At 41.8% G+C, this 25,352-nt stretch overlaps 1 protein-coding gene across 5 annotated transcripts in view; it reads right to left on the bottom strand.

Annotated features, from left to right (window-relative positions):
* sema6a (sema domain, transmembrane domain (TM), and cytoplasmic domain, (semaphorin) 6A) overlaps window positions 1–25,352 on the bottom strand; it is a 129,033-nt gene that overhangs the window by 26,071 nt on the left and 77,610 nt on the right. For all 5 annotated transcript variants that reach the window (XM_088294270.1, XM_088294260.1, XM_088294253.1 and 2 more), the window contains 9 exons: window positions 21,403–21,493; window positions 20,500–20,619; window positions 19,316–19,404; window positions 16,850–17,067; window positions 13,513–13,644; window positions 9,094–9,249; window positions 5,316–5,489; window positions 3,024–3,164; window positions 2,843–2,917 (listed from right to left, as the gene is read on the bottom strand). In XM_088294270.1, coding sequence (XP_088150396.1) covers window positions 2,843–2,917; window positions 3,024–3,164; window positions 5,316–5,489; window positions 9,094–9,249; window positions 13,513–13,644; window positions 16,850–17,067; window positions 19,316–19,404; window positions 20,500–20,619; window positions 21,403–21,493 — 1,196 coding nt within the window. The remainder of the gene's footprint in view (window positions 1–2,842; window positions 2,918–3,023; window positions 3,165–5,315; window positions 5,490–9,093; window positions 9,250–13,512; window positions 13,645–16,849; window positions 17,068–19,315; window positions 19,405–20,499; window positions 20,620–21,402; window positions 21,494–25,352) is intronic.

The raw sequence follows: 25,352 nt of genomic DNA, 5'->3' as shown, positions 1-25,352 counted from the left end.
ACTGGGGTTTTTGACTCAGATGTGGTGATCATGTGACACGCACACATGTAGTAGCAGAAGGAAGGAATTAGGTTGTGAAGGCCAGGCTTTATTTGGCGCAGTAATGTTAATTAGTCATACCAGAAGTCAGTTGGCATGTAGAGATTTGATTGAAAAAATTTAGTGTAGCTCTTTCATTTTGATTCGTGGCTAAACCCATTCAGTCATAACTCTGACTGGGCAGATAATTTACAGGCAAAACTTAAAGCGCAAAATTGTAGAGCACTGGCAGATCTGAGATTACAAGAATGGACACAGGAGGTGAGGGTGGCGTGGGGCCATATTGCAGCAGCGTAGGAGTGTCCCAGCTGCATCTATTAACAACAACTCTCCAAGGCAACGTGGTCACACCAACACCAAGGCCAGATGAAGGTAGAAAGGAAAGCAAAATGGGAGGACACTGTAAACAGGCAACACTGCAAAACAGAGGTCAGCAAGCACTGGGCCGCATGCCGACACAAGGTCACGGGCCACTTTGGACCGGAACGCGGCGGGTCTCACAGATGAAAAAAAAAAAAGATCACACTTTATTTTTGCATTACACTAATATTAAACACACACGCTAGCAAGATGAGTAACAATAGCACATACGAAGCCCGTCACACTGTGCCACCAGCAGCAGTCAACAAAAGTTAAAAAAGGTTGGGGACCACTGCTGTAAAAGCAAGCAAGTAGTGTTCCCTCAAAACGAATTAGAAGGATTTTGTACAAAAGACAATGCTATGTAACATTTTTCTGACATTTTTCAGCATGGGGAGCAAAGAAGCTTCTGCCGGGGCATTGCAACTAAGTTTCACATGTAATTTTTTTCCCCCTACAATTGTCCCCATAAATGTTTTGAGGACACCAAAAACTGCAGGAGGCAGAACTACGGCATGTGACGTAATGGGCCCGCCATCCGGGTATTTGAGAAGTATTGTGGCAGATTTCCTTGACATTTCATCACCTGACTTGTTTCCCCCTTTCCAGCCTTGCAAATAAACAGCAACATCGTCTTTTCACAGTTGACTGGAAACAGTAGACAATATTGTTGAGGAGACGTATGCGCTATTGCTGGCTCAGTGTCGGCTCCTTCAATCCGAGCTCTCAAGCCGGCTTGGTAAAATAATGACAGGGTGGGTGTGACGTTTTGGGTGCTCATGCGTGCCTTTGGTAGCATTGGCACGCCAGGCTAATCATTTTGCCGCGCAAGGATCACATTCATTCAATGTCAAATAGCCAATGGAGCGCCGATCCTTTTGTTATGACTTCATGTGTAAAACGTTTTTTCCCCACCACAAAGCTTCAATATGCTGTTTGTTCAGAGAGTATAATCGGGCTTTGTGCCCCAGCTACCACCACAAAATTACAGTGAGCGTGACCATCTCGTGTTGCTCGGGCTAAGCAGACAACCTCTGGCCGGGCGGCGTACAGCACTTTCCTTCCATTCGGCCCTCCAACAGCCTTTGCAGCGGAGGGAAATTGTACTTACACACCATAAAATTAGAAAGCTCACAGACACGTCAAATCCAGAGATGAAGGCTACCAGGCATTACAAAGAAGGTGGAATGTTGGATTGGAAAACTTGTAAAACACTTGCATGGCCTTTCAATACAGCAAGGATTGCATTCAAAGTCACTGGACCAAAATACTTGTTAAACCTAAATTGGAAATAAAGGAAGTTGACGGCCCAAGTATTCATTCCTACTATAACTTTCTATCGGATATTAATTTTAAATGATTTCCATCCATCTATTACATGCACCACTTGCAAGGAGCTGGAGCAAATCCCAGCTGGCACTGAGCAAAAAGATGGAGTTAACCACGGGCAGATCAATTTTCCCAAATCTTCAACCTACTTTCTTTGCAAGTCTACTGAATAATTTATGAATACAAAACATTTATGATACAACCATCAATTTTAATAAGGTCAGATTTGTTTCAAGAATTTCAGAATTTACTCATGAGAGTTGAAGTGGACTGCTGATTTAATTCTGCAAAAGTTGACGCTTGTTTTCCATACCGCGGCGAAAGCTGCATCAAATTCAAATCACCTAAAAATGTGAGAAGTGTTGATCAAGCAACCCTAATGAGCCATCCATCCATCAATCTTCTGCAGCGCTTGTTCTCATTAAGCAGACAACTTCAGCTGACTTTCAGCGAGAGGTAGACTGGTTGATACTCACTTATAATAAAATAAATAAATAAATTCACACTCACACCTATGCACAATTTGGAGTCTTCAAATAACCTTTTTGGAGCGTGAGAGGAACGCGGACTACTCAGTGAAAAGTCACATAGCATTAGGAGAGCATGCAAATCCCACAGAAGAAGTCCAAATATGAGATTCTAACCTTCACATGCTCCACCACCAAAACGAATACACATTCCCTTTGACCAAAAAGAGAGAAATGGAGTGGAAAAAGGTCAAGTAAAGCAAACGGGTTGCACTGCGCTTATCTTCCTTCAAGGCACTGAGTGCTTTTACAATGTCACCTACCCTCACATAATCATTAACGGCAATTTAGAGTCTTCAGTTCACCTAACGTGAAGTATATAAAATATTATTACCTTTACAAGGACAGCGTGAACTACTTGCCGCGGTTGGGAACTGCTGCTTTTCCACAGCAGCTCTGCCGTCGTCAGTCAGACTGAGCCACACAACAACAGCAACGCAAGAGAACGAGGGCATCGGCTCGACACTCATAACTACACGAGTACCGCGAAGCACCAGGTTTTACCGATAAGTGCCAGAAGTGAGAACTAAACTCTCTTGGTCCCTGTCATCCATGCGTTATGAAATACTGTAATCACGCCGACTTACTTGGTATCAATCACTTGTCTGCATCCTCCTTCCGACACCCAACCACAGTAAGGGTCCCTGGAGGCAATACAGGACCTGGGTGACACATAAAAGACATTAATTACATCTCTGCAGTATGAGAAACATGAAGGTAGTGTTTTTGGGAGCTGATTTTTTGGGCTAGCATGGCTACTAAACGCACTTCTTGCATCTTCCGTGCCGTTTGCAGCGAGACAGTGGCACTTTAACCACGCAGGAAGTGAACGCCACCCACAGGGCGTGGCCCTTGGTGTCCAGCTGTATGCCGACGATGCGCTTGTCCTCCATGCCGTCAATACTGCACCTATAGGAAGGGGGACAAACACAAGATGTCAGGGGGAGGAAAGCTTATTTGATTTACAGAAAAGTTCCGCCCGCCCTTGCTCTCTGTGAGCTTCAAAAACTGAATAATCAATTTTGAAAATAATCACGGAATTCCCTTTACAAGGTCTTTAAAGACTACAGACAAGTTTGTTGTTAAGTGACAAAACAAGATTTGACTGCTCATTTATGTGATAAAAAAGTGGGTGCGATTAAAACGAGGCAGCGGTTGAGTAGATAATGCTGGGATGAAGACCATGAGGTCAGGGGCAGAGTGGGAGATAGTCGGAGATAAAGAACAGAGGGATAGAGATACAACAGATGGCCACGGTGAGCAGTCAGCAGTAACACTGCACTTTAGCAAAAAGCCCGCAAACACGATCCACTTCCTGTGTCCCTAGTCAGTCTTTGTTCGCCTGGCCCCGTAGGAGCGCACGGTAATCCCTTTGGGCGTGCCCGGCATCTTTCTTTCTATCCCTTCTCTCCATCCCGGGATTAATCCTCCCCCTTTGCAGTGCTTCAGTGGCGCATTAACATTCTCAATTAGAGCTTAGCATCCATCGACACTGGGTATTGCTTGGCAATCGGGCACGTGCTGATCCAGCTAACGCCAGCCAGAGGGTAGAATGCGGACAAAGTCACTTACTGTACTCGAGTGATGCCAGATGGCCGACGGCCGACCGCTGCTCAGCTAGCTGGGGAGCGGCGTGGCAAGAGAAAGAGGGCGATACAGGAAAAGAGATGCAGGGAGCAGAGAGGCAAGGAGGCAAGAAGGCAGGGCTTTGCCCTTCATCCCCTCCATAAGGCACGTCACATGGCCGCAGTATGTTGGGAAACAAACAGCGGCGACCTTGAAGGCTGCCCCTGTCAAGCGCATGCAACTCCTTCCCCATGTCTGCACGAACACGGCTATTTTGAAAAGCATATATTTTTCTATGCAATGCCGCCTTTTGTCTACATGCAGACACAGCTTGAGAGAGAGAGCGAGATTGAGGGGGAGAGAGAGAGAGAGAGAGCATTTGATCTGCCTGTCAACATATGTCGCTAGCATAGAAAGATGATTTAGTAGAAATGTTCCAGTTATTTAGGAATAATCTTCCGCTACCTGGTGGCACTCGGACTGAGAAAGTACAAGCAAAAATAAAATGCCGAGCAGAGTTGGAAAAATGTTTAATTTTCTGTAGTTACAGTCTGTTTGCATTGGGACCCCAATGACACACCAGATCCGATTTTTCCGATACTTGCTAGGTACTTTGTAGTGGCCATCTAAAGCTTTGCTAGCAAGTCATGATTTTCAATCAAAGGAGTCAGATTGATATATTTAAGATCGTTTAGCCTTGGTGGAGGTCTCTGCTCTACTGTGACCTTGTCATTTTTGTAGCACCTTTTCCAGCAATTGAATGGCATCCAGTTGACAGCCTATTTATTATTATTATTTTCCTTAAAGTTAAGTTTTCTTCAAGTTTTAAAATCGCAAAGCGCATTATGATGCAGCCCAAGACTGAAACAGTCGATTCTTTCCATGACCTCTCTGATTTTCAACAGTTTTTTTCTCCCCCACTCTGTTCGTACTGCTGCTCAGTCACCCTCATCCCTAACCCCACCACAGAACATTTGCCTTGGCAGTGTCAAAAATGTGGCTGGAGTTGATTTTTATATGCCAAATTCACAACGACTCTTCACTCAGCGGCCGTACTCATCTGTCCGCATCTGTGCATGAACTGGCAGCCTTGTCATGTACTAGATGAGCTCACCGGGCTTTCCTCTGAAGATAAACACAGACCTCAATGTGAGCGTGTGCATGTGTGTTTCCTTTAATCAGCCAGGAGTTTTGGAGGAGCTGGGCTCCGCTGTGGTCGCCGACCGCAGAACTACGTTATCCTGAGTCTCAGGCTTGATGTCTTTAATTTAGGATCCGCGGTTGGGTCGAGTGGAACCTGATAAAACTCTTTTTTTCTTTTTTTAAATGATAGAGCAACCATCTGCTTGGCTGACTTGACTGCAGAAGTTGGGTCGGGGGAGTGGGATATCGAAATAAATATGGACGTCAACATCCACGTGTTTGCGTGATTCCATTTTAGAAGATTAGTGTTTTAGTATTTCGGCGGTAGAAATACATCGGAAGGAAACATACTTGTCAGGATTGTAGACGTTGAGTTCCTCCAGGAACAAGCTGTCGTTTGGGAAGCCGTTGTTCATCTTAGCGAGGAACTTGAGGATGATGCCTTTCTCAGATCCCAGGAAGACCACAGTCTGGTTCTTGTGGGGGCCCGCTTCACTGTCCACCACAATGCGTGTCAGGCGGTAGCTGAAACAAAAAATACCAACACTTAGTTCACTTTCTCTGGTTCCAATCAGGAAATCCAATCCACTTTCATTTTGATTTGGTTTCTGTTCACATGGTGGAAAATCCAAGCAAACCACGTCAAATCACTCTCTTGTGCTGTTGGTTACAATAATGTACATTTAAAAGCAAAAACAAAGTCACATTTGGTAAATCAAAGGTTTCAAAAATGGTTTTGCTTGCAACTTTTCTCCTTTTTCGCCAGCCATCGAATTCCTCTTTTTTGTGGCCACAATTGAAAAGTTCTCCGGGAACCCTTCAGCCGGTCGTTTTAATCTTTAATACTCACAATAGTATACTAACAGTAACTACCAGAAGAGACGACTGCATATCCTCAGATGACCTTTTTAATGGATACTGCCTGCGCTGCCTCCACACAGGAGGGCGGCACGGCCTGGCCCATGTGACAATGTGTGACTTTGCGGTCTTAACTAGTTTCAACTAAATATGGGTGCCAAGGGTGTTATAAGGATAGGAAGATGCAGAACCAGGAAAAAGGTCAGAGCGACACAACAGCCTCGCTCAAGTCCCCCCCATCTAATTATTTGTGCCAAAGAGGCCTAATCTAGCAGCTTCTTCCTTGACTATCTCGCTATTTTTTCACCATTGAATAAAAAAATAATACAGAAGAGAATCGAGTATGTGGAGCCACAAAACCCCATACAGTTTTTCCGTTGCTTAAATCAAGGTCATCGTCATTTTCCGCACCAGCAAAGCATTATGTTTATTCTGTACAAGTAACAGATGGCAATGAAAAGCACCAGCAGGGAATAAAAGTTGCAGGGTTCCACCTCTCACCTCTTTCTTCTGAGCCACTTTCAACGAGACGTGTGTGGTTAATTTACCGCGAGCAAAATGAAAGCATGCAACATTGCACAAAGATCACAGGATCAATCAGTGTGCCTTTCATCAGGCAGCTCAGAAGTCGAAAGCAGAATTGGCCTCAGCAGGGCCCGAATAATCTGGTCGATTGATTTCACTTTCAAAAAAAAAAAAGCATGTCCACTGAATCCTGCAAGGCGAAAGTTGCATGATAAGCGTCACCCATCTTTCTTTCCAGATATCTTGTGGCCATACATAAAATTATTTTCCTAGTAATATATGGTAATAATATTGTAATATATGTCTATATTTTTTTAATCTAATTATGTTTAGCGGTACAGATCTTTTTTGCAGCTTACTGGGAACTGTTTTTACCCTTTTCCTGGCACTAAAAATTAACAGCAATATTCTAAACTTTGGAGAAGAACTTTAACTTCAGTGCGCTCTCCCATGTGTGTGCACTCAATGTACGATGGAAAATTAATTTGAGGCACGATGAATGTTAACCTCACTTAACAATATAGTCTCATAAAAGAAGGTCACATCATCTTAACCTTGTCATCCACGCATTTGGTCGAAACGTCTCTTAAACTGCTTGGAGCGCTTAATCAAATCAACAATAACACCAATTTGAAGAGCAAATGTGGTTTCGATGTATTTGAGAATCTGCGGGGAGTCAAGGCCGGTGTTGGTGGGATTTGATTTGAGAGAAAGAAGACAGCCACAAGGACGGATGAAGGACATTGTGTTGTTGCGATCTCGACACGACTCCTTGTATTATCTTCTAATTCCTTGATTCATTGTGCTCAGCCAGCTGAGGTTGCTGGACTCGAAAAGGGGATGCCACGGTGTCTCACATGTTTTCAGTTGACGTCTTGGTCATAAAACCAGTACTCTACAAAGAGACACTGACAGCGATCATAAAAGACCTCGCTCCGCTCCCTCCACATGCCGCAACGACGCTTATTTTTTCATCTTACATAAGGCTTTTAACCGCTGAAGCTAATTCGCATGCAAAGCAGTGCTCAGTGTAGCGCCATTTCTAATGAAGTAAAACAGTTATTATGTAAAACCAAAGAATTATGTGTTTTCAGAAGTGTGCGTTGATGAAAAGAGACTGGCAGTTCTAACCTTGATGATAAGTGTTCGTATTCTAAACTGAGCCGGGGCGGTATGTAGGTCAGACCACTGCAAGATGTGCGATGAGGATGATGATAACTTGCAAAAAGCCAGGAAGAATTCTTTATGCGATGCATCTGCTCCGTGCTATGACCATCGGTGAGGCTTGTTAAAGGTCTGTCAAGCACTTCAGCAATTCAATTAGAATAAAAAAAATATGTTGGGCTGTCCGGGGCGCTCGGCATATTTCCTGTCAAAAACACGTATGTCCATTTTTTATGGATTTATTTTTTCATTTTTACGTTAATGGTGACGCGTTACAGACATCTCATTCACACAGGAAAGCAAGGATAAGTAGTGTTGTTAAAATATAGAGTGTTAAAAGAAATCATCAATCATGCGCTGACTTTGGAGATTTGAATATACCAAAATTATAGACCATTGTCTTTGCCTTTACTTGGACAGCAATAACTTAACCCATGTTCACATGCTTTATGAATATTTGCGTTGTTTATGTTACATAGTTACGGTATATAGAGGGTAGCACGAGTATGCAGTCCTGTCCACAAAATTATGCATGTTGAAAGCCAATATATTTTTTCCAGAGCTTTATCATGGTCATGAAATGAATAGTTGTAGTTCTATTCATTCTTTTTGTTTGTTTTAAAGAATACTCACTTGGGAAATTCTCTAGACAAGCACCATTGAACACAAAAACAGAGGGACAATTACACTGACCACAGCTTTAAAGACAAACTACCTCAAGACTTCGGATGATGAATTGCCTGAAAATCACTGCCGATCCCAGCAAAAATTGCACATTTACAATCCTGACTCAAAATCTTATGACTTCAGGTCAAAAATGTTAATTCCTCAAGTGTGTTTAGGTTTTCCTTTGATTTTGGAGTATCTGTGATAGCTAAGAGTAATCAATCTATGTCTGTCTCTCAGCCTAGAACAGGTGTGGGCAAACAACGGCCCGAGGACCACATGCTTGCCCGTTAAACGTTTTAATCCGGCCCGCCGAAATTGAAAACAATTATATGAATAAACCTAGTTTATTAAACCTGTTTTATTTTCTAAATACTGTGGTGTGTCAAAGACATATATTCTGTTGTACTACTATTGTTCACTTTCATTTAAAATTAAATGCATTTTTTTCTGCGATGAGCTGAGGTTACCAAAACACTCCATCCATCTGCTCCTAGTCCGGCCCCTCTGTCAAATTCTAGAACCCATTGTGGCACGCCAATCAAAAAGTTTGCTCACCCCTGGTCTAGAAGATATTTACATAGCTAGCTAGCTAGCTAGCTAGCTAGCTGCAGATGTATCTGGCTTCCTCTCTATTGAGGAGTGAGCTGACGCAAAATAATTGTATATTTGAGCCTCATTTGTCTCAACACAAAGGAAACACAGGCCATTGATTTTATTGCACTAGTCTGAGATCTAGTGGGGAAACAAGAGAACAGTGCGGCTAATAACAGTGAAAACAGGTCACCAGCTGGCCTGTGGTGTTAGCGCCGCTGCGTTTTAATGAGCCTGATCTCAATGTAGCACTTCAACTAATTATTGCGCAGCTCCGAGGAGTCTCCAAATGACAATCGGCTTTGGAGAGTGTAACACTTACCGGACCATGGTTTTGAGGAACCAGGGCCGGTTGGCAATGGAGGGAACCGCCTCATCCATCAGCGGATGCATCTTGATGAAGTTAAGCGTGTCGTCTGGGAACTCATTGGAGACCTTGTACCTCTCCATCGATGGACTGCCGGCACAACTTCCAGGCCTGCAAATGGAAATAAAAAAGAAAAGAAAATCAACAAAAATAAAATGAAGTGCTTTTTTTTAGACAATGAATGATCACGCCATTTGATTATATCTTAACAAACTTCAGGCTGTATCAAAGAATGTTCTGAAAGATTACAATCAATAATTCCTTCTGCCAACTGCACTTGTTTTCGGTTTGTAATTTGGCAGGATCATGCCCAGACAACATGGACAATCGTTTACAAAAGAACCCATTAAATTTGTGTGAAAAACCAGATTAAAATTATGATACAGGCATTTATTTTCAATTTTTAACCATTTGAGTCAGGGTGGAACTATACACCCTATTCCAGAAAGCAAATGGCAATCTACGGATTTTTGTTGAAGGTGAATTATTTCTCTCCTTTTGGCATTTTAATCACGATTGAACCATTCACCCCATTCCCAGAATCAAAAATTGTACGGTCAAAATGTCTTCTCTCAGACAAATGAGCGCAAACACAACACAATCGCGGTCCATCACTTTTAGTAACGGTTCAGCCTTGGGGGGGTGAAGAGAACTCTTGAGTTTGTTATTGTGGTAGTAGATAGACATGGTTTAGAACGTTAATCCTTCAGAGTGAGTGAGCTGTTTCGAACATTTTGGTCATTTCACTTAGACACCTGTCAGTATTGTGCAGTGCACTTATAAACAATTAAATGAAAGGCAGAATGTCCGATGCAGTTGTTGTAATACATTTAATTTGACTGTGTTGCTGTAGCTAATGTCTGAGAGCCATTGAGGACAGGCGGTGACCAATTCTCTTTGGTTACAGGATCAAGTGACATGCTATCTATCGAATATCTTTACAGTGAGAAGGTAAGATGGCTGTAAAAGAGAAGCCGCTCTTGATGGCACTTCCCCTTTTGCAGGCATCTCACCTTCGAGAGCTTGTAAAACATTTTTACGGCCAAAGTCTTTGATACGACGCCAGGCCATAAAATCCACACCCATTCTCAGAAGTATCAGCCAGCTGGCTACTGGACATATGAGGTGGCAAACATGCAAGGACCAAGCACCCACTTACGGACTTAAACATGTGAAATCAAAGTTGAGATGTTGTGGTTGCAAAGGTCAGATGGTTACGTTTGCGTGTCACGGTCAGTCTAGACACCCACGTCAAGTTATGCTGCTCTCCGGATATCTGTTAACTGCTACGGGGCATCAGCAATTGTGTGTTGCTGGTTTGAAGCCACTGAATCAACAAGGGAGCCAGAAATTTGAAATAATCATTGCACATTTGCAGCGAAAAGATGCATTAAAAAATATATTATATGTAATTGCATCTTATTTTAAAGCCATTAAACAGCAAATAAAATCACAAAGGCCACAGCCAATTGTAGCTCGGGAGATCTCAGAATAAAATCATTATCCCAAGGCCAACAATTTTGTTTTAATGTAATGTCATGCTCACTAAGTTGTTTTCTTGGCAACTTGAGGCAGGGGGCTCAGCTGTCCTACACAGCCAAGAAAGGACAGAGTGAGACAGCAGGAACAAAGTCAGACCAAGTCATAGACAGACTACAGTCTCCAAAAATATCACTTCACCAGGAAACATTTGAAGAGTTCCAATGCAAAAGCAGACATCTCAGAATTGAGAGGCTAAATTGGTTAAAAAAAAAAGATAGCCACTCGTTATCCGATCCGCTTATCCACACGAAGGTTGCGGGCGTGCTGGAGCATATCCCAGCGGTCTTCGGGGAGCAGGCTAGGTACACTCTGAACTGGTCGTCAGCCAATCACAGGGCACATAAAGATGAACAACCATCCGTGTTCACAATCCCACCAAAGGGAAATTCAGTGTCCACTCAACCTACCAGGCATGTTTTGGGAATGTGGGAGAAATCCGGAGTATTCGGCGAAAACCCACACAGGCACGGGGAGAACATGCCGACTCCAGACAGGAAGGCTACAGTCGGAATTGAACGCTGCACCTCTGTACTGTGAGGCGGACGAACCAACCACTCACCCACTGTGCCACCGTAATTTAAAAAAAAAAAAAAACTGACTTTCAAATAGAACTTAATTTTTTCGCAAAATTAGACAACTCCAAGAAAATAATGTACTTAATTATTATGCTTTAGCAATGTAAATCATAACCCAACATGCCGCCCCCCTTGATTCCAACTAATAACGGCAGTCTTCCTCATCAGCGCTGATCACGAACTGATATAATCTCACCCTTGGAGTGGGATGAATTTTCAAGTCAAAGATGGAGGCGTCCACAACGGGATTGTAAGCAAACAATATTTTCTTCTCAAAGACGCCTGTCGGCTTTTCCGTTTGGAATTTCCGCGTAGACAGTCCATTTGGCAGAGCACATCTTACTCTAAAAAAAGACAACATATGGTCCCAGTAAACAAAGTACATTTTGAAAGCAAAATATTCAGCGTAAATGAATTCTCTTGGTAAACTTCACGCCGAATTTTACGCAGAATATTTTACTCTCCAATTTTACTGTGTTTACTGGGACCTATTTAGAGAAAAATGTACTCTACGAAATTTATTAATTTGCATTCTCATGACTTCATCAAGGCACATTATTTTCTCTCCTGAGACGAAAGAGGGGGCTTGATCGATACATAGTGGGGCTGAGAAAATAATGTATTAATATATTTTAGAAAATCAAATCAAATTCTGGAGGGGCCTAACGAGTGCTACACAGATTCCTGATGGGGATATCGCACTCCTTAGCTCTGGTGTAGCACCATCCCTGGACTTCAAAGTTAGACCACTACATGAACTATATATATGCATATTAACACGCGGCTTAAGCACAGTGCTTAATTTGGCGGGCTACTTGCCCTTTGTGGAATGATTATTTGCATAATAATGGCGAGTGAAAGCAGAAGCAACAAGTGCTTGGAAGCGTCTCTGTGCAGTATAGCTTCATTTGTGTACGCCGACATATGGGGAGCAGAACGGAAACAGACACTTCTTACGTACGAGAAGTGTGTAAATGATTCGAGAGGGAGCCTCACACATGGATGAGCAGCCTGCTGCGGGGCCAGACCTGTGGGTGCCGATGAACCCGCCGTCTGTTTTGCCGCCACATAAAAGGGTCCAGAGGATGAAAATGAAATAAATCACAGCAAAAACAACCGCCTGGCTGTCTGATTTTTATCTGACCAGAGGGGAAGAGAGGGTTAGCTCACACCTACGCTCAATTGCACAAATAAGATGCTCGCCGCTGAGGAACTGTCTTTTTTAGTCGCACAAAAGCACACGTAAACACACACTCATATTGCGTCGAAGCAATTACTTGAGCCTTGATCTTTGTAGTGTATCTGTTCATTTTTGTAAAGAACACTGGAGTGGGTCTTTGCCGGCTAATTAGTCAGCACTAGATTGATCAAGCCTGAGTGTTTGTGGAATTAGGCAGCCATCTGTAAAACGATCTCATGCTTCATTTGTCGACGCAAGCTCCTCTGCGATGGGGGTCGCCTGCGTCTGAATACCAAACACGCATAGAGCCACTTAAAATGAGTTAATTGTGCAATCTTAACATGAGATGTTAGTTTGTGTGCACATAAATCAATTTGTGCATCATTACGTTAGCGGGACACTTCCTGGTTCATGGAGAATGACATAAGAGAGGACTGTACCCAAAAATGTTATACCGTAAAGATCCTGATTTGTTTGTCCCAGAATTTTTTTTTTTAGTTAGCAGGCTAACTTTCTGGCCCATCAAAAAATGTTCTTGTGAAAGACGTATGTGTCAGAACCTTTTGTATTCTCTGGATTATGTGGAAATGGTTCCATCCTGGCTGGAGCAGAAAAACAAGTTTGAATTTTTTTTTTGTTTTTTTTCTTTGGTTGCGTCGGGGAAAAAGATGTCATGACAAATATTAACAAGACATTTGGAACAGATGGATGGGTCTCAATCATTTGTCCTACAGTGGGTGGTTGGTTCAATCATGTAAACGAGATGACTCAATTAGTTTCACTCCCAAAATATTTTTTGTTTTACATTTTTTTGCCCAACCAGTTTATAGGTGAACAAACAACAACTGTATCTTTGGGGACACTTTCATTCAAATGAAAATCCACAATGCACTCAAAAAATTCTGTCAAAATTCTTCATAAATGAATGTTGATCTTAATTAATCAGCCAACAAATAAACAGTGATCAAGTCAAGACAGAACTCCCTCACGATTGGTAGATAATGATAGAATCGATTGTGTGTGTGTGTGTGTGTACGTGTGCGTGTCTGTGCGCTGATTAATGAGCTGCAGCAGTACCTTGGCTTGGGAACCCTCTCTTCGGGAAAAGGCGTCCAGGTGGAGTCTGGGGATTTTTGCTCTTTGAAGCGCCCCGTGAAAGCGTGGGCCACCTCCGCCATGTCATAGGCGCACACGGCCGAGCCTGGAATGCTGCCACCGCACAAACACAACACAAAAGCATTGATCAATGAACACATCAGAGATCCACCTTACCAAGGCTGTACTAGCGCAGGGAGGCAGAAAAAGAGATTTAAAATCCCCCGAGAGGGCTGGCTTTAACTATACAAATTTGAATTTTTGTGTTGATAAGTCACTGCAGAAATGCCATGCAGTACAGTATGTAAGCTTTACAAATATTAAAAATGTAACATGTCAGGCTGAACAAACCATTCATTCAAACGCCATTTTTCTTCCACCACATAATTGTACGGCTTATAAATAAAGAGCCAAAATGGTACATCTTCTTGTGGTATTTTCTCACTGTGTGTAGGTAGCTTATCATTAACAGCTTGATCCTACTACTTATTGGTTTTGAACTCCATCAAACCTCATCGGTGAGTCATCGTAGACCCCACGGAACGACTGAGCCACATTGGATCCAGGCCAAATACCATCTACTCTCTGACTCTAGAGTCACTGGAAATCTGCTTATTTTTCATGGACAGATTACAGCCAAGACCAGAAATGTATTTAGTGGGATATCTGACACAATATCAACCCTAACCCTCAAACTCTTAAGCCTTTTGTTTACACAAAGACAGACTTTTCAACTTTAACATAATGCAAATAAAACAATGCAGTGACTCTAAAATGATTGCCAAGCAAACATTGAGCACAGTGTGCAAAAATTGTGAATGAGAAAAAAAATGCTTGCTCCCACTCCCCAAAATGTCAAAGAGTCCCTGTCTGTCATTTTTTCCTCCTTGAGAATAACATTTGCATTATGCATCAGTGACAAATGCACAAAGCGCCAAACAAATGTGATGCCTCCAGGATAAAATCAAAATGTCATCCTATTCCAATGTGTCAATGACTCCACTATAGTCCTGAATGGCAACAAAAGGCAAATACCTTTATATAATGAGGTGGTGGAGCACTACAGGTCCACGGAGGCATAAATATTTGACTCGCTTGGGGCACTGGCAAAGAACACTCAATGAAGTGAAGCACATGAATCATTGGTGGAAGCTTATGTTTCCGATTACTGTTTAGACTAAAGTCTCTTTGATTTACAGTACGTGCGCTATATTTAGCAGTATGCTATTAAATATGGGAGTACAGTGACATCCAGGACCTGCCAAGTCCTATGAGGACACCATGACTCGATCTCTCCAAAAGCCTCGAGGGCATCAGCGTTCGTCACAAGCCCACTGTGATGGACAACACATTATTTTATTATTACTATTCATTTAACGGGGTGGGGAAAAAATGGTCTTGTGATGCCAGCTGTCTGTCTTGAATCAATGCATAGCACATTGCTGAGTCACTTATGCAATTCTATCCGTGCACAGAAAATCCAAATTTAACAGACTTTCTTTCATAATGGAGGGAGTTTTGGAATGATCGGGATGGATTTTCGAGTCGTTGCCTCATGGATAAAGTTCGCCGAGAAGACAAAATCCCAGACACGGGGAGTATTATAGAGAGCTAGCTGCTAATGCTTGGATTAGCTAGTAAATCACAACCATTGTTGTCTACATTGGATATGTTGGACTGTCAAGTGTCTGGTTTGAAACAGTAGGCAAGGCTACCCAACTAAATAGAAAGGAAAAACTTTTACGGTTTTATTTATTCATTTATTTATTTTAAAAGTCACACACGCTTTAAAATATAGTGAAAAAAGTTCAACGGAACAACTAGACACACACAAAGAGGAATTCAACCGACAATATTTATGATGTAAAGCAAGACCTCAGAGATGGAAATCTCAGCCTTTCCTAAAAGGAAGCGAGTGGCTCAAAGTCTGTACTACAAAATGGTTGGTTTACAAATGCGCAATGAAACACTTGAATCCGAGGTTCAGTTTTCAGTGTGCATGTGCACCACTTGTGTGCAGCCCTGAATTATAGTGCTTAATGTTGAATGTGTGTGAGAGAGCGCACCGAATCGCACTGTGCAGTGTGCAGGTGAATAGTAAGCTTTTTTGGTACAATACATGGATTAGAATAAATCTAGTGTTGAATAACAAACAACATTTATCGCATTTATCGGAAGTCACAATGTGGCCCCGCGCTGATGCCGACTCTGGAGCCAAGCCTCACACGGGAGATTTATTTGACACTGCTGGGGCAACAAATATGCTCCAAAGGTGTGCAGTTTTATACTGAATAAAACCGTGAGAAAATGTGAGAAACAAATAATCGATGGAGAAATTAAAATAATAGCCCTTGACGTGAGTTTGAATGTTTTTCTTTATCCGTCTTACGATTGGCCGGGCACCCTTCCAAAAGCTAGGATAAACTCCGGCTTTACTAAAACTACTGTATAAGAGAATAGATGAAAATGGATGGTTATTTCCAATGGGAACATTTTTCAAATTCAATTTGTGGCTGACACGCTTTAAAATGTAATGTTGAACTTGCCTTACCCCAAACTCCTCCCCAAAATTTATGATAGGCTTGTTGTCTTGCTTTTCCGTAAATGCAAAAGCAATCTGCTGCCTATAGTCTAAATATGTTCCTTCTAATTCCCCCCATTACTGAGAAATGGAAATGCACAAATCAAATTCTGCACTTATAGAAATATTCAGAGGCGCCGCTTCATTGAGTTTAAACATCCATTAAGCACGCTCAATTGCAGTGTCACAAGCAAGTGTCTTATCTGCTAAAATAGAGACCATAAAATGGCGAATAATATGCGTGAGCCCTATGGCTTGGTGGTAATTTTCAATTTAGATGCTGCCTTTGAATATGAATGCCACGGTGAATACAAATTGCGCAAAAGAAAAAAAGCGGTTAAGCACCTGAGCGTCAAAAGGGCAGCAGGACTGTTTTGATTGGAGATGTAAATGTTGACCCAGTGGACTTGCACATTGCCACAAGGCGATGCGCACACACACACTTTTAGATTCCGCAAAGGTCGGCCTGTCACCATGTGGATGAGCTGTTGTTTAGATAATTGGGTTAATGAATACAAAGTCATTGTTGGTGCACAGATTCAAAAATGTGCTTATGATCTGCATCTGATCTTTAGAGGAATTACAGCAACCTGTCAGAAAGCCTGGGGAGGTCAGGAGAACAAAGGTTGTCAAACTGGGCTCCCAGCAATTGCAAAAAATAATGTTGAAATAAGGGGGGTGGAATTACTCCTTGTAGATGGTCCCTGGATCCAAAAAGGTTTGAGAACTTCATCTTACCTGTTGTATGGCGTGGAGAAGGTGGCCATCACAACATCCTTCCCGTTGATGTGAATGACGTCAGTCACCGCCTGCAGGATGTTGAAGTAGAAATGGGAGTCGCCCGGAATGGAGCAGTTCAGGCGGGATTTGAGGAACGATGTCCACTGCTTCTCCAGGACGCGGGGTGAGCCGCCTCGGTCATTCTTGCAAACCCTTGCCACCCGAGGAAACACCACCTGGACCCAACATCACAGTGTTGAAGATTAGCCATTAGCCACCTGTACAGTATTTCCAAATATACAAACAGTACATAATAATATACGATATAATAATGTTGATGTTACACTAGCAGAGACTTACCTTGCTGCAAGCTGCGTGATCAGGCATATATTTAGCGTGTTGCTTATTGCTATGTGAGAAGCTACACAATCAGCAGTTAGTGTGTTGCTAACTGCTATATGTAGGATATGATATCACGAGTTTGATGTGAGGAGTCACACCTGCACATAAGTGGCTTGTTATGAACTATAAAAGGTGCCGGCCCGTCATTTATCATTCATCAACGGCCGGACCACCCATCCATCATCGTCAGTCCGTCACTCTGCATTGTTATTTTAACCATGCTTAGGTCATGGCTATAGTAAATAACAGTAAATTTCATTTGTGATTTGCAAACGGCTTATTTTAACCATGCTGCCATCATAGCTAAATTACAGCTTGTCGCCACTATTATAGGACCGTCATTAAGATGTCAGTTCTTTAGCGGCAGCACGGAGGTGACAGCCAATCTGCGACAAAAAGGTTCTACTTATTGTATCTGCCGTGTATTTCCATCAATTGTCAGCGAAACGGGATTCCGGCACTGACGGACCTCCCATCAGTAATGACAAAATGCTCACCTCTGAAAACGATGGCATGCAGCAGAGGTTTTGCTTGGCGCTTACTTTTAACTATGTGGTGTTAGCTCGCTGCAATATGCTGTTAGCTTGCTGCTAATTTTACTTGATTAAGTCAAAATACAAGGTATACATTACTTTTGTTACTTTAACATGAATAAATAGAATGCTGTTACTTGTTTTTTTAAGAACAAAAACAATATGAGGCGAAAATCAACAACCGTGTGTTAGGAGTTAGCCTGCTATATTTAGTGCAAAGAAAATCGTTTGAGAACAGTGCTGGCTGCTAGCAAGTATTAGCGTCAAAAATGTGTATTTCAGTAGGACTGTGGAACTCCAGACAATATTTGGATCAAGTGTCAGCTCAACATTTAAACACTATTAAATAAAGAATTGGTAGTCTAACTACATGTAGCAGCGTCTATAGAAATGCAGAGTTTATGTCGAAGACAGCGCTTTAATTACGACACTGCCACCAGAGGCCTAATTAAACTATATTCACCGCACACTTAACAGCAATAAATCTAACCATGACATGAAAACACTCCTTACATTCAACAGTGCGAATGAGTGCGAACACACACACACATACACACACACGCACATACCTTGTGATGGCCACACACAGAGAACATTGTCTTGCTTTAACACATTCTCACATACAGAAACCTTGTGATAAATAACAGGTGACACTGTTTCCAAGTGAATGTGTGACAAGATGCCAGCTTTAGTCATTAAACTTAATTCGGTCACACGACTGCTTCCTGACAAAAGTCATGCTGTCTTATCAGTAAATTAGAAAATCCACACATTTATTCACGCTGGAGGCTGATCAATTATTTTGTCTTTGCCAGCTTTCACATCAATTTTTTTTAGATTAAAGCAAACTAAACCTTTGCAATGACTTTCATCCATTTACAATTAAGCACAGGTGAAATGTTTTTTAACACAGATCGAAGGCCTATTTTGGGTTTTGTAATAATGTGTGATCCATGACGGTTTATTCACCGCAAGAAAAATTATAAAGGTTTTAAAACAACTCGCAAGACTGAACACTCCCGTCAGTCAATCTGGGCGGCAAATAAATTATTCCAGAGATACTCGTTAGCTCATCTCATTGCTTCTTTTTCTCACTCCCGCTTATGTGTTCCATTTGTTCTGAAATTGCATATGGATAGACCCTTTATTCATTTTCTTCTACCTGCTTTCCAATTAATTTCCGCCCAACGGAATCCGACGCTGAATTGAACGGATTAAACACAAGGCATCTCTGTTGCGGTCCCTCTGGTGCAAAAACTCTCTCATTACTCATGGAGGAACTCTCCTCGGGAATTGCTGAGACGATGGGAGTTGTATCAGACGGATGCAGATGTGCAATTCAAGGAGTATATTTAGACTTTGCGAAAGGGATCTCCAGATCTATTCTGGGTCCTTCATCCTGTCCAGTGCCGATCTGGTATTGAAACTTGTTTGGCCAACTTCCAGATCAGCTTTACACCCATATCCTGTTTGTTTCCGCACACACTTCCTGCTTATAACACCTCTGATTGGCGCTAAACAATAGCAATGGAATGACGCTATTACTTACCTTTCCCATTGTGTTGTACTCCATAGCAATTTCCCTGAAGAAGAAATAGATGAAGTCTCCATAATTGACTGCCTGCACAAAGTAGGGTTCTGAGAAGACAAAGAAGCATGGGGGAAAGAATGACTCAAATTGCTGCAGCAAGAGACGTGACATGCCGTTTCATAATAAACAACAACCACGTCATGTCATGATATTCGGTGGAAAAAAAGCCAAGTGGGAGCCTCAAGTGTCTCATCCATCATAACAGCTCGAGCATTTGCATACAAGGTAAAGGCCGTTCTCCATTGAGATTTGACAGGCTCGACTGGTGCGCTTGCTTTGCCCCGCGGCGCATCAATTTCTGCTCTACATGCAACCTGCTAGAACAGGTCGGCAAAAATGAACAAGCAAAATTAGCATACTAGACAACACATATAGAAGCACCATATCCATACGTATGGTCAGAAATGATAGAAGCCTTTTCTATATGTCGGATTTCAAACCACAGGTAATTCATGATGTTGAATGTAAATAGGTGAGCACACTTCCGCAACTACATTATCTCACTTGGTTATTTTTTATTTACCATCTCAAAAAGATTAAAAAAAAAGTCTAATTAGTAGTACAGGTTATAAGTCACACTAACCGTTGAAAATTTTGAAATAAATTATTTTTGTCTTGCTTTTGTTTGTTCTTGGCATTTGACTGGTGTGTGTAATTTTAATTACATTCACGGTATTACAAAAGTCAATCCAATTTCATTCAGTTAACATCAAAGGATTTACTCAGCGCATTGGATTTGTGATGACACTATTTATTTTTTTGCTTCGCATGTGGATTATTGTGTTTAACAAGATTATGAAGACTTCCAACTTTTGACTGGAGAAATCAAAAAAATAAATAAAATAAAATAGCCAAAATGAAAGCAGAGTTACTTTAAGTATGAAAGCACAAAATAAACTAAAAGCATAAAATATATTTTCTTTTCTTTCCATTGTTATAAAAACATGGCAATAGTTTATCAAATGATTCACCACTTGCTGCATCGGTGCAGTGAACCAAATAATTTTTTTGTCAATTTGCTTACTTGGAAAAAGGAAACTCAAATGACTTAAGCAAAGTTGTAACCATTTGGTAACTGTGAAGTGAACTGGACTGCCTGACGGAAAAAGCGTGATGTGCGTGTCTGCGTATCATAGCCTCACCTTTTAACCACTTGGAGTCATGTTTAACCGTACGCAGTGTCGGACTGTCTCCAAGGCTACGATAGATGACCGCATCAATGGCCAGAAAGTCGGTGACCGTAGCCGAGTACAGCTTGCCGTCTGAACAGAAACGGAGAGAGAAAACAAAGGCGATTGAGAAGTGAAATGATTGTGAGCGGAAAAGAAATAGCCATGATGCAGAGTGTGAAGTCAAATTAAGAGAGAACATACACAAGGAATATAAACAGTGTATCCCTGCCAGCTGTCAACAGGCTGAACACCCGCGTCAACCTGCTGGACATGTGTAATTCCTCACCAGCTACTTTCATGTGCACACACATGCACTTACACACAGAAAACAGCATCAACGTGACCTTGGTGCACCTCAGATGGAACCACAGTGGAAACTTAAACTACATAATTGAAAGGGTGGCTGGGAGAGGAGCCCTCTCCATTACTCAGTGCTTCCAGCTCGCTGTCACACATTAGCCGGTCAAGCTGCGCCTACTCCGCTGGAAGCTCGCAGGGACAGCTCATCAATAGCGCCATTAATCAGCTGGCAGCAAACATGAAATGGGGACCCAATGTCTTTTGCAGCCCAAGGCGAGGTTGCACAGGAGGATTTTCACCCCGCAGGCCCAAAGACGACTCATCAGGGGTTGCATCCATTTGTGAATTCTTTTCAGTCAACTAAGTTCATCCGTCCTTCCCCTTTTCTATTGGATCGGACTCCTTTGGCTCACGGGACTTATGGAGCCTATTGCAGCTGTCTTGATCATAGGGCACATATAAACCAATGACCATTCACATCTATGGACCATTTAGAGTGAGTAATCTAGCGGAATGTGGGAGGAATCAGGGGTACACACAAACTGCCTGTGTTTGGTGCGCTTTGAATCTTACCAGCAAAGAGGGCCACGTTGGCATGCTTGGCGTCATAAGGACAGCGAGCCATCCCGCTGATCTCCTCTCCGAGAGCTTCCAGGGTGTCCATCTATGGTTACAAATAGAGAGACAGTGGAGTTGTGAAACATTATAGCAACAATGTACTTCATAACCAACCAAGACAGGCTTATGGTCGGGTGGCTCAAACTGTAAAATAGCCGAAATAGAAATGAAAGAATTAAATATGCCACATTTTTCTTGCTTCACTTCAATGCACATTGTGCTGCTCCTTCTGGTGTGCCCGCCAAGGCCACCTGGGGGCAGTATAACGCAGACCTACGGATATGCATGAAAACATCTCATCTTCACAGTAAGCCGCGGAAATGTAAGTCATTCTTTGCCGAGGATAGAGAATATATGCCTGTGACTTTTATAAATTTAGTTCAGATATTTGTTGCTTAAAGAGCTTTTATCCCATTGCTCTGAAGTACCCCAAAAAAATAAATAAATGATAAAAATCACCCAGAAGATTGCATCTCTGTACCAGCAAACTGCACACATTCACAAAAACCTTTCAACATTGGAAAGCATAGGACTAGAAGCAACTGAATCACAAACATTCCAAGCTGCCTTTGCACTGAAACGGTTGGAATGGGTTGAAGAAACTAACATCCATCTGTGTAACCTTTTTGGGACATCCTGCTTAAGTAATTTGACCCTGACCCATTTCCATCTGCTCCACAAAGAGTACTGAAAATCAATTAAGCTGTTTTTGCAACCAACACGAAAAAACAAACAATCAAAAACAAAATGTGACGAGCACAGAAACTCCTCGGGGAGAAATGTGGCTTAAATGTGTGTCAACAAGTGAAGAACATGTGGCCAAGAAGAATTTTAGGTCCGTAGTCTGGGTAAAATATTTGCGGTATCAGTCCGTGAGGGAGCCCATGTGACCGGCTGTGGCTGTCATAGCAGAGCATGTGGAAAGCCCATTTTCCACGGTGTTAAACATATTTACTTTTCCCTTTACTATATGTGTTATATTTTAAACATGACGCTGTGATGTGAAGACAAATCGCAGGTGTACCCAAAGGGAATTTGACAATGTTTTGAAGCTCGCCTCTTTCTGAATATTTGATCACAAAGGACTTCCAAGTAAATCCCCGCACTAATGCTGCTATTTCTTCAGGACCTCGTGGCACAATTCCAGCCAACTAAAATGTTGTAAGCGTGTGATTGGCAGAGGACCACAAGTGGACGAAAGGTCAATACCATTCCTCTCAGGGTCAACTTGTGTTCCCCAGCATGCGTCTGGCTGAAAGCAGAAATTCACCACGAGGTCAGGAAGACCGCAAACGCTGCTTGCCTCTTCTTTCTTTCTCTCCCCTATTGGGCTTCCTCGTTCGCTTAACAAATAAAGAAGCTGCAAAGTTCTTAACGCCGCCCTTTTTGGTCTCTAAACGGGTCATTTTGTTTTCTATTCCTGTCTGGGTGGAAAAAAAAACAGTTATCATCTGCCCACTATAAAAGGTCACACGCACGCACACACGCTAACACACGCAACGCTTGCCAGGGAAATTGTTGGCAGAAAAAATAAATACAACAGGACCAGCAGTAGTAGCAAAATTTAGAGTATTTCCTTCTTACTGTTTTGTTCTTAGGGCAGGCATACAAAGTACAGTTGTGCCTTGAGAAACAACTTCAATTGCTTCAATGGCCAAGCTTGAAAGTCTAAACGTTCTAAAATCATCGTTCCCTATTGAAATGAATGGAAATGCCTTAAATCCATTCCAGCCCATCCATGGTGTTTTGCATTATTTTTAAACGGCTAGCTAAAAATTATTGCAGTTTGAACTAATTAATCTCGAAAAATTCCGTAATTAATCGCGATTAATCATGATATTTTTATGAAGGTTTTAAGAGGTATTTACTTGACTAATATCTTGTAATTAATGTAAAATCCCCAAATATGAAGTGTATTTTAAACCAAAGACTGTTCTAGAAGCTTTCTTAGATCCTTGAATATGCTCTAAATGGAGTCATCTCTACAGGATTTTTTTCTTGGAAACAATTCTCAAAACTTATACAGTACATTTAGTAATAAGCATTGAACTCCAGCGGTGTTGGTTTGCAAGGCCCAGTGGTAAATTGAACTGAAACTGAGTTGACTGAGTTAAAATATTTAGTCGGGTGAATTAAAAAAAAAAAAAATCATATCAACTTAGCTCTTTAATTTTGTCAGCCCTACTAAAAATAATTATCAAAAGCACAGCTATGTGGTTATTTTTCATACACAATATATAATTCTCTTTGTTTTAGATTTAGTTTGACAGTAAACCTCAAATAGGGGTGGTGACACCTTTTTGGGAGAACTGAAGAATTCTGCCAAACTTCTGCGTGTTGTGAAGTGAGTTGAGTTCACTGACACCATATACATAGATAGATAGATTGATTGATAGATAGACAGACAGACAGACGCTGGGTCACTGGTATCTCAAAGCACCACAGTGTATGTCTTTTATTATACAGGCCAGACAGTTTGGAACGTCGCCTCACCCTCTCGTACATCCCACATAAAAACACACACCCCAGCGGGCATTTATCCCCTGTGTTGATGTCACGGCGGGGTTGACCTCTGTCCAAGGGTCTCGGCCTGCTGTCACTGATCTATTCCTGCCGTTTGAACATGAGGAAACCCCTCCCAAAGCCAGCCGTTGATATACGCGCAGCTCCTGACAAGCTGGCAGGCATGTGTAGAGAAACACCAGAACTGTCCGGGGCAATAACCTGATAATCTTAGCCAGGCAACACAGCTCCGCAAAAACTGCCAGCGTGAGCTAAAACAGTTGTAAACATAAAGCGTTTGGACGGCGAAACAGCTTGAATCTTGTTATGCCGTCAACTCCGCTAGCCTGTAAACAAAAGAAGTGCTACACTGTGCAATGTAAATGTAAAACATGGGCCTATTTATGGAATTATATATAATATTTATTATATTTTGCCATTTTCCCTCAATTTAAAACAATTTAGGTGTCTTATTTGAATGTCTGACATGCTTAAGTCAAAATAGTCAAAAGATCAAAAATTATGTAACATGTGTCCTCTCTAAGCAGCCGAATGAAATCAGGTGGTTTTGTCCTCGCTCACCCTCAACTGTGGGTTGTGCCAATATGATTATGACTTTATGTAAGTATGACGTCGACTGAGAGTGAATCCTGGGAGACGAGTGCAAGTACAACGGCGCAGCCATCAATCTTGAGTCCAACTCAGACCAAGTTGGAGAGTCACGTCTACAACAGGACATTCATGAATGGTTATCTCTGAACTTTATGTTACGTAGTTTGTGCTTCAAATAAACGCTGAAGCTTGGTTTGCTTTTGACTTTGACAGAGTGGAGGCAAAAAAAAAAGATTTGAAGGGGTTTGTTAGTTTTGATTTTTGTTTTTGAAAATGCTTTGAGTTTACTTTTTAAAATTAGTTTGAGTATTAGATTTAGATTTTTTAATCTGTAGCTTCAGTTAGGTATCGTTTTTCTAAAAGTACTTTCAATTTTGTTTTATTTCGTTAACGAAGATGTTTTTTCAATTTTAGTTTTAGTTACTTCGATTTATTAACTATCATAACCTTACTGCAGATGTAAACTTTTTTTTTTATTTACAAGCCATTAAAATTCCACTCTAATGTAGTTTGTTCCCTTTAAACATCAAGTCAAGCACCAAAAGTGACAGACGTGGTCCATCTTTTAAAACTGAGATCACTTGTTGATGGTCATTAGTCTACCACAAATGTTCAGATGTGTCAATTTTAAAGAAGAATCATGGGAATGTCAAGTGCTATTACCAACTAATTTCCTTCCAACATACAGTCGAGGGCTTCATGTGCTGAAGCAATTACAATGTCCAAGGGAGGTCAGGAATATCAGGCGCTAACACATTGTCACAACACAACATTGCACAAATGAGACAACC

This window comes from Idiotropiscis lumnitzeri, chromosome 1 (genome assembly GCF_059441095.1).
Source record: "Idiotropiscis lumnitzeri isolate Australia: NSW breed Sydney's pygmy pipehorse chromosome 1, RoL_Ilum_1.0, whole genome shotgun sequence".
Taxonomy (NCBI): Eukaryota; Metazoa; Chordata; class Actinopteri; order Syngnathiformes; family Syngnathidae; genus Idiotropiscis; species Idiotropiscis lumnitzeri.
This window is presented reverse-complemented; position numbering and strand designations above follow the sequence as displayed.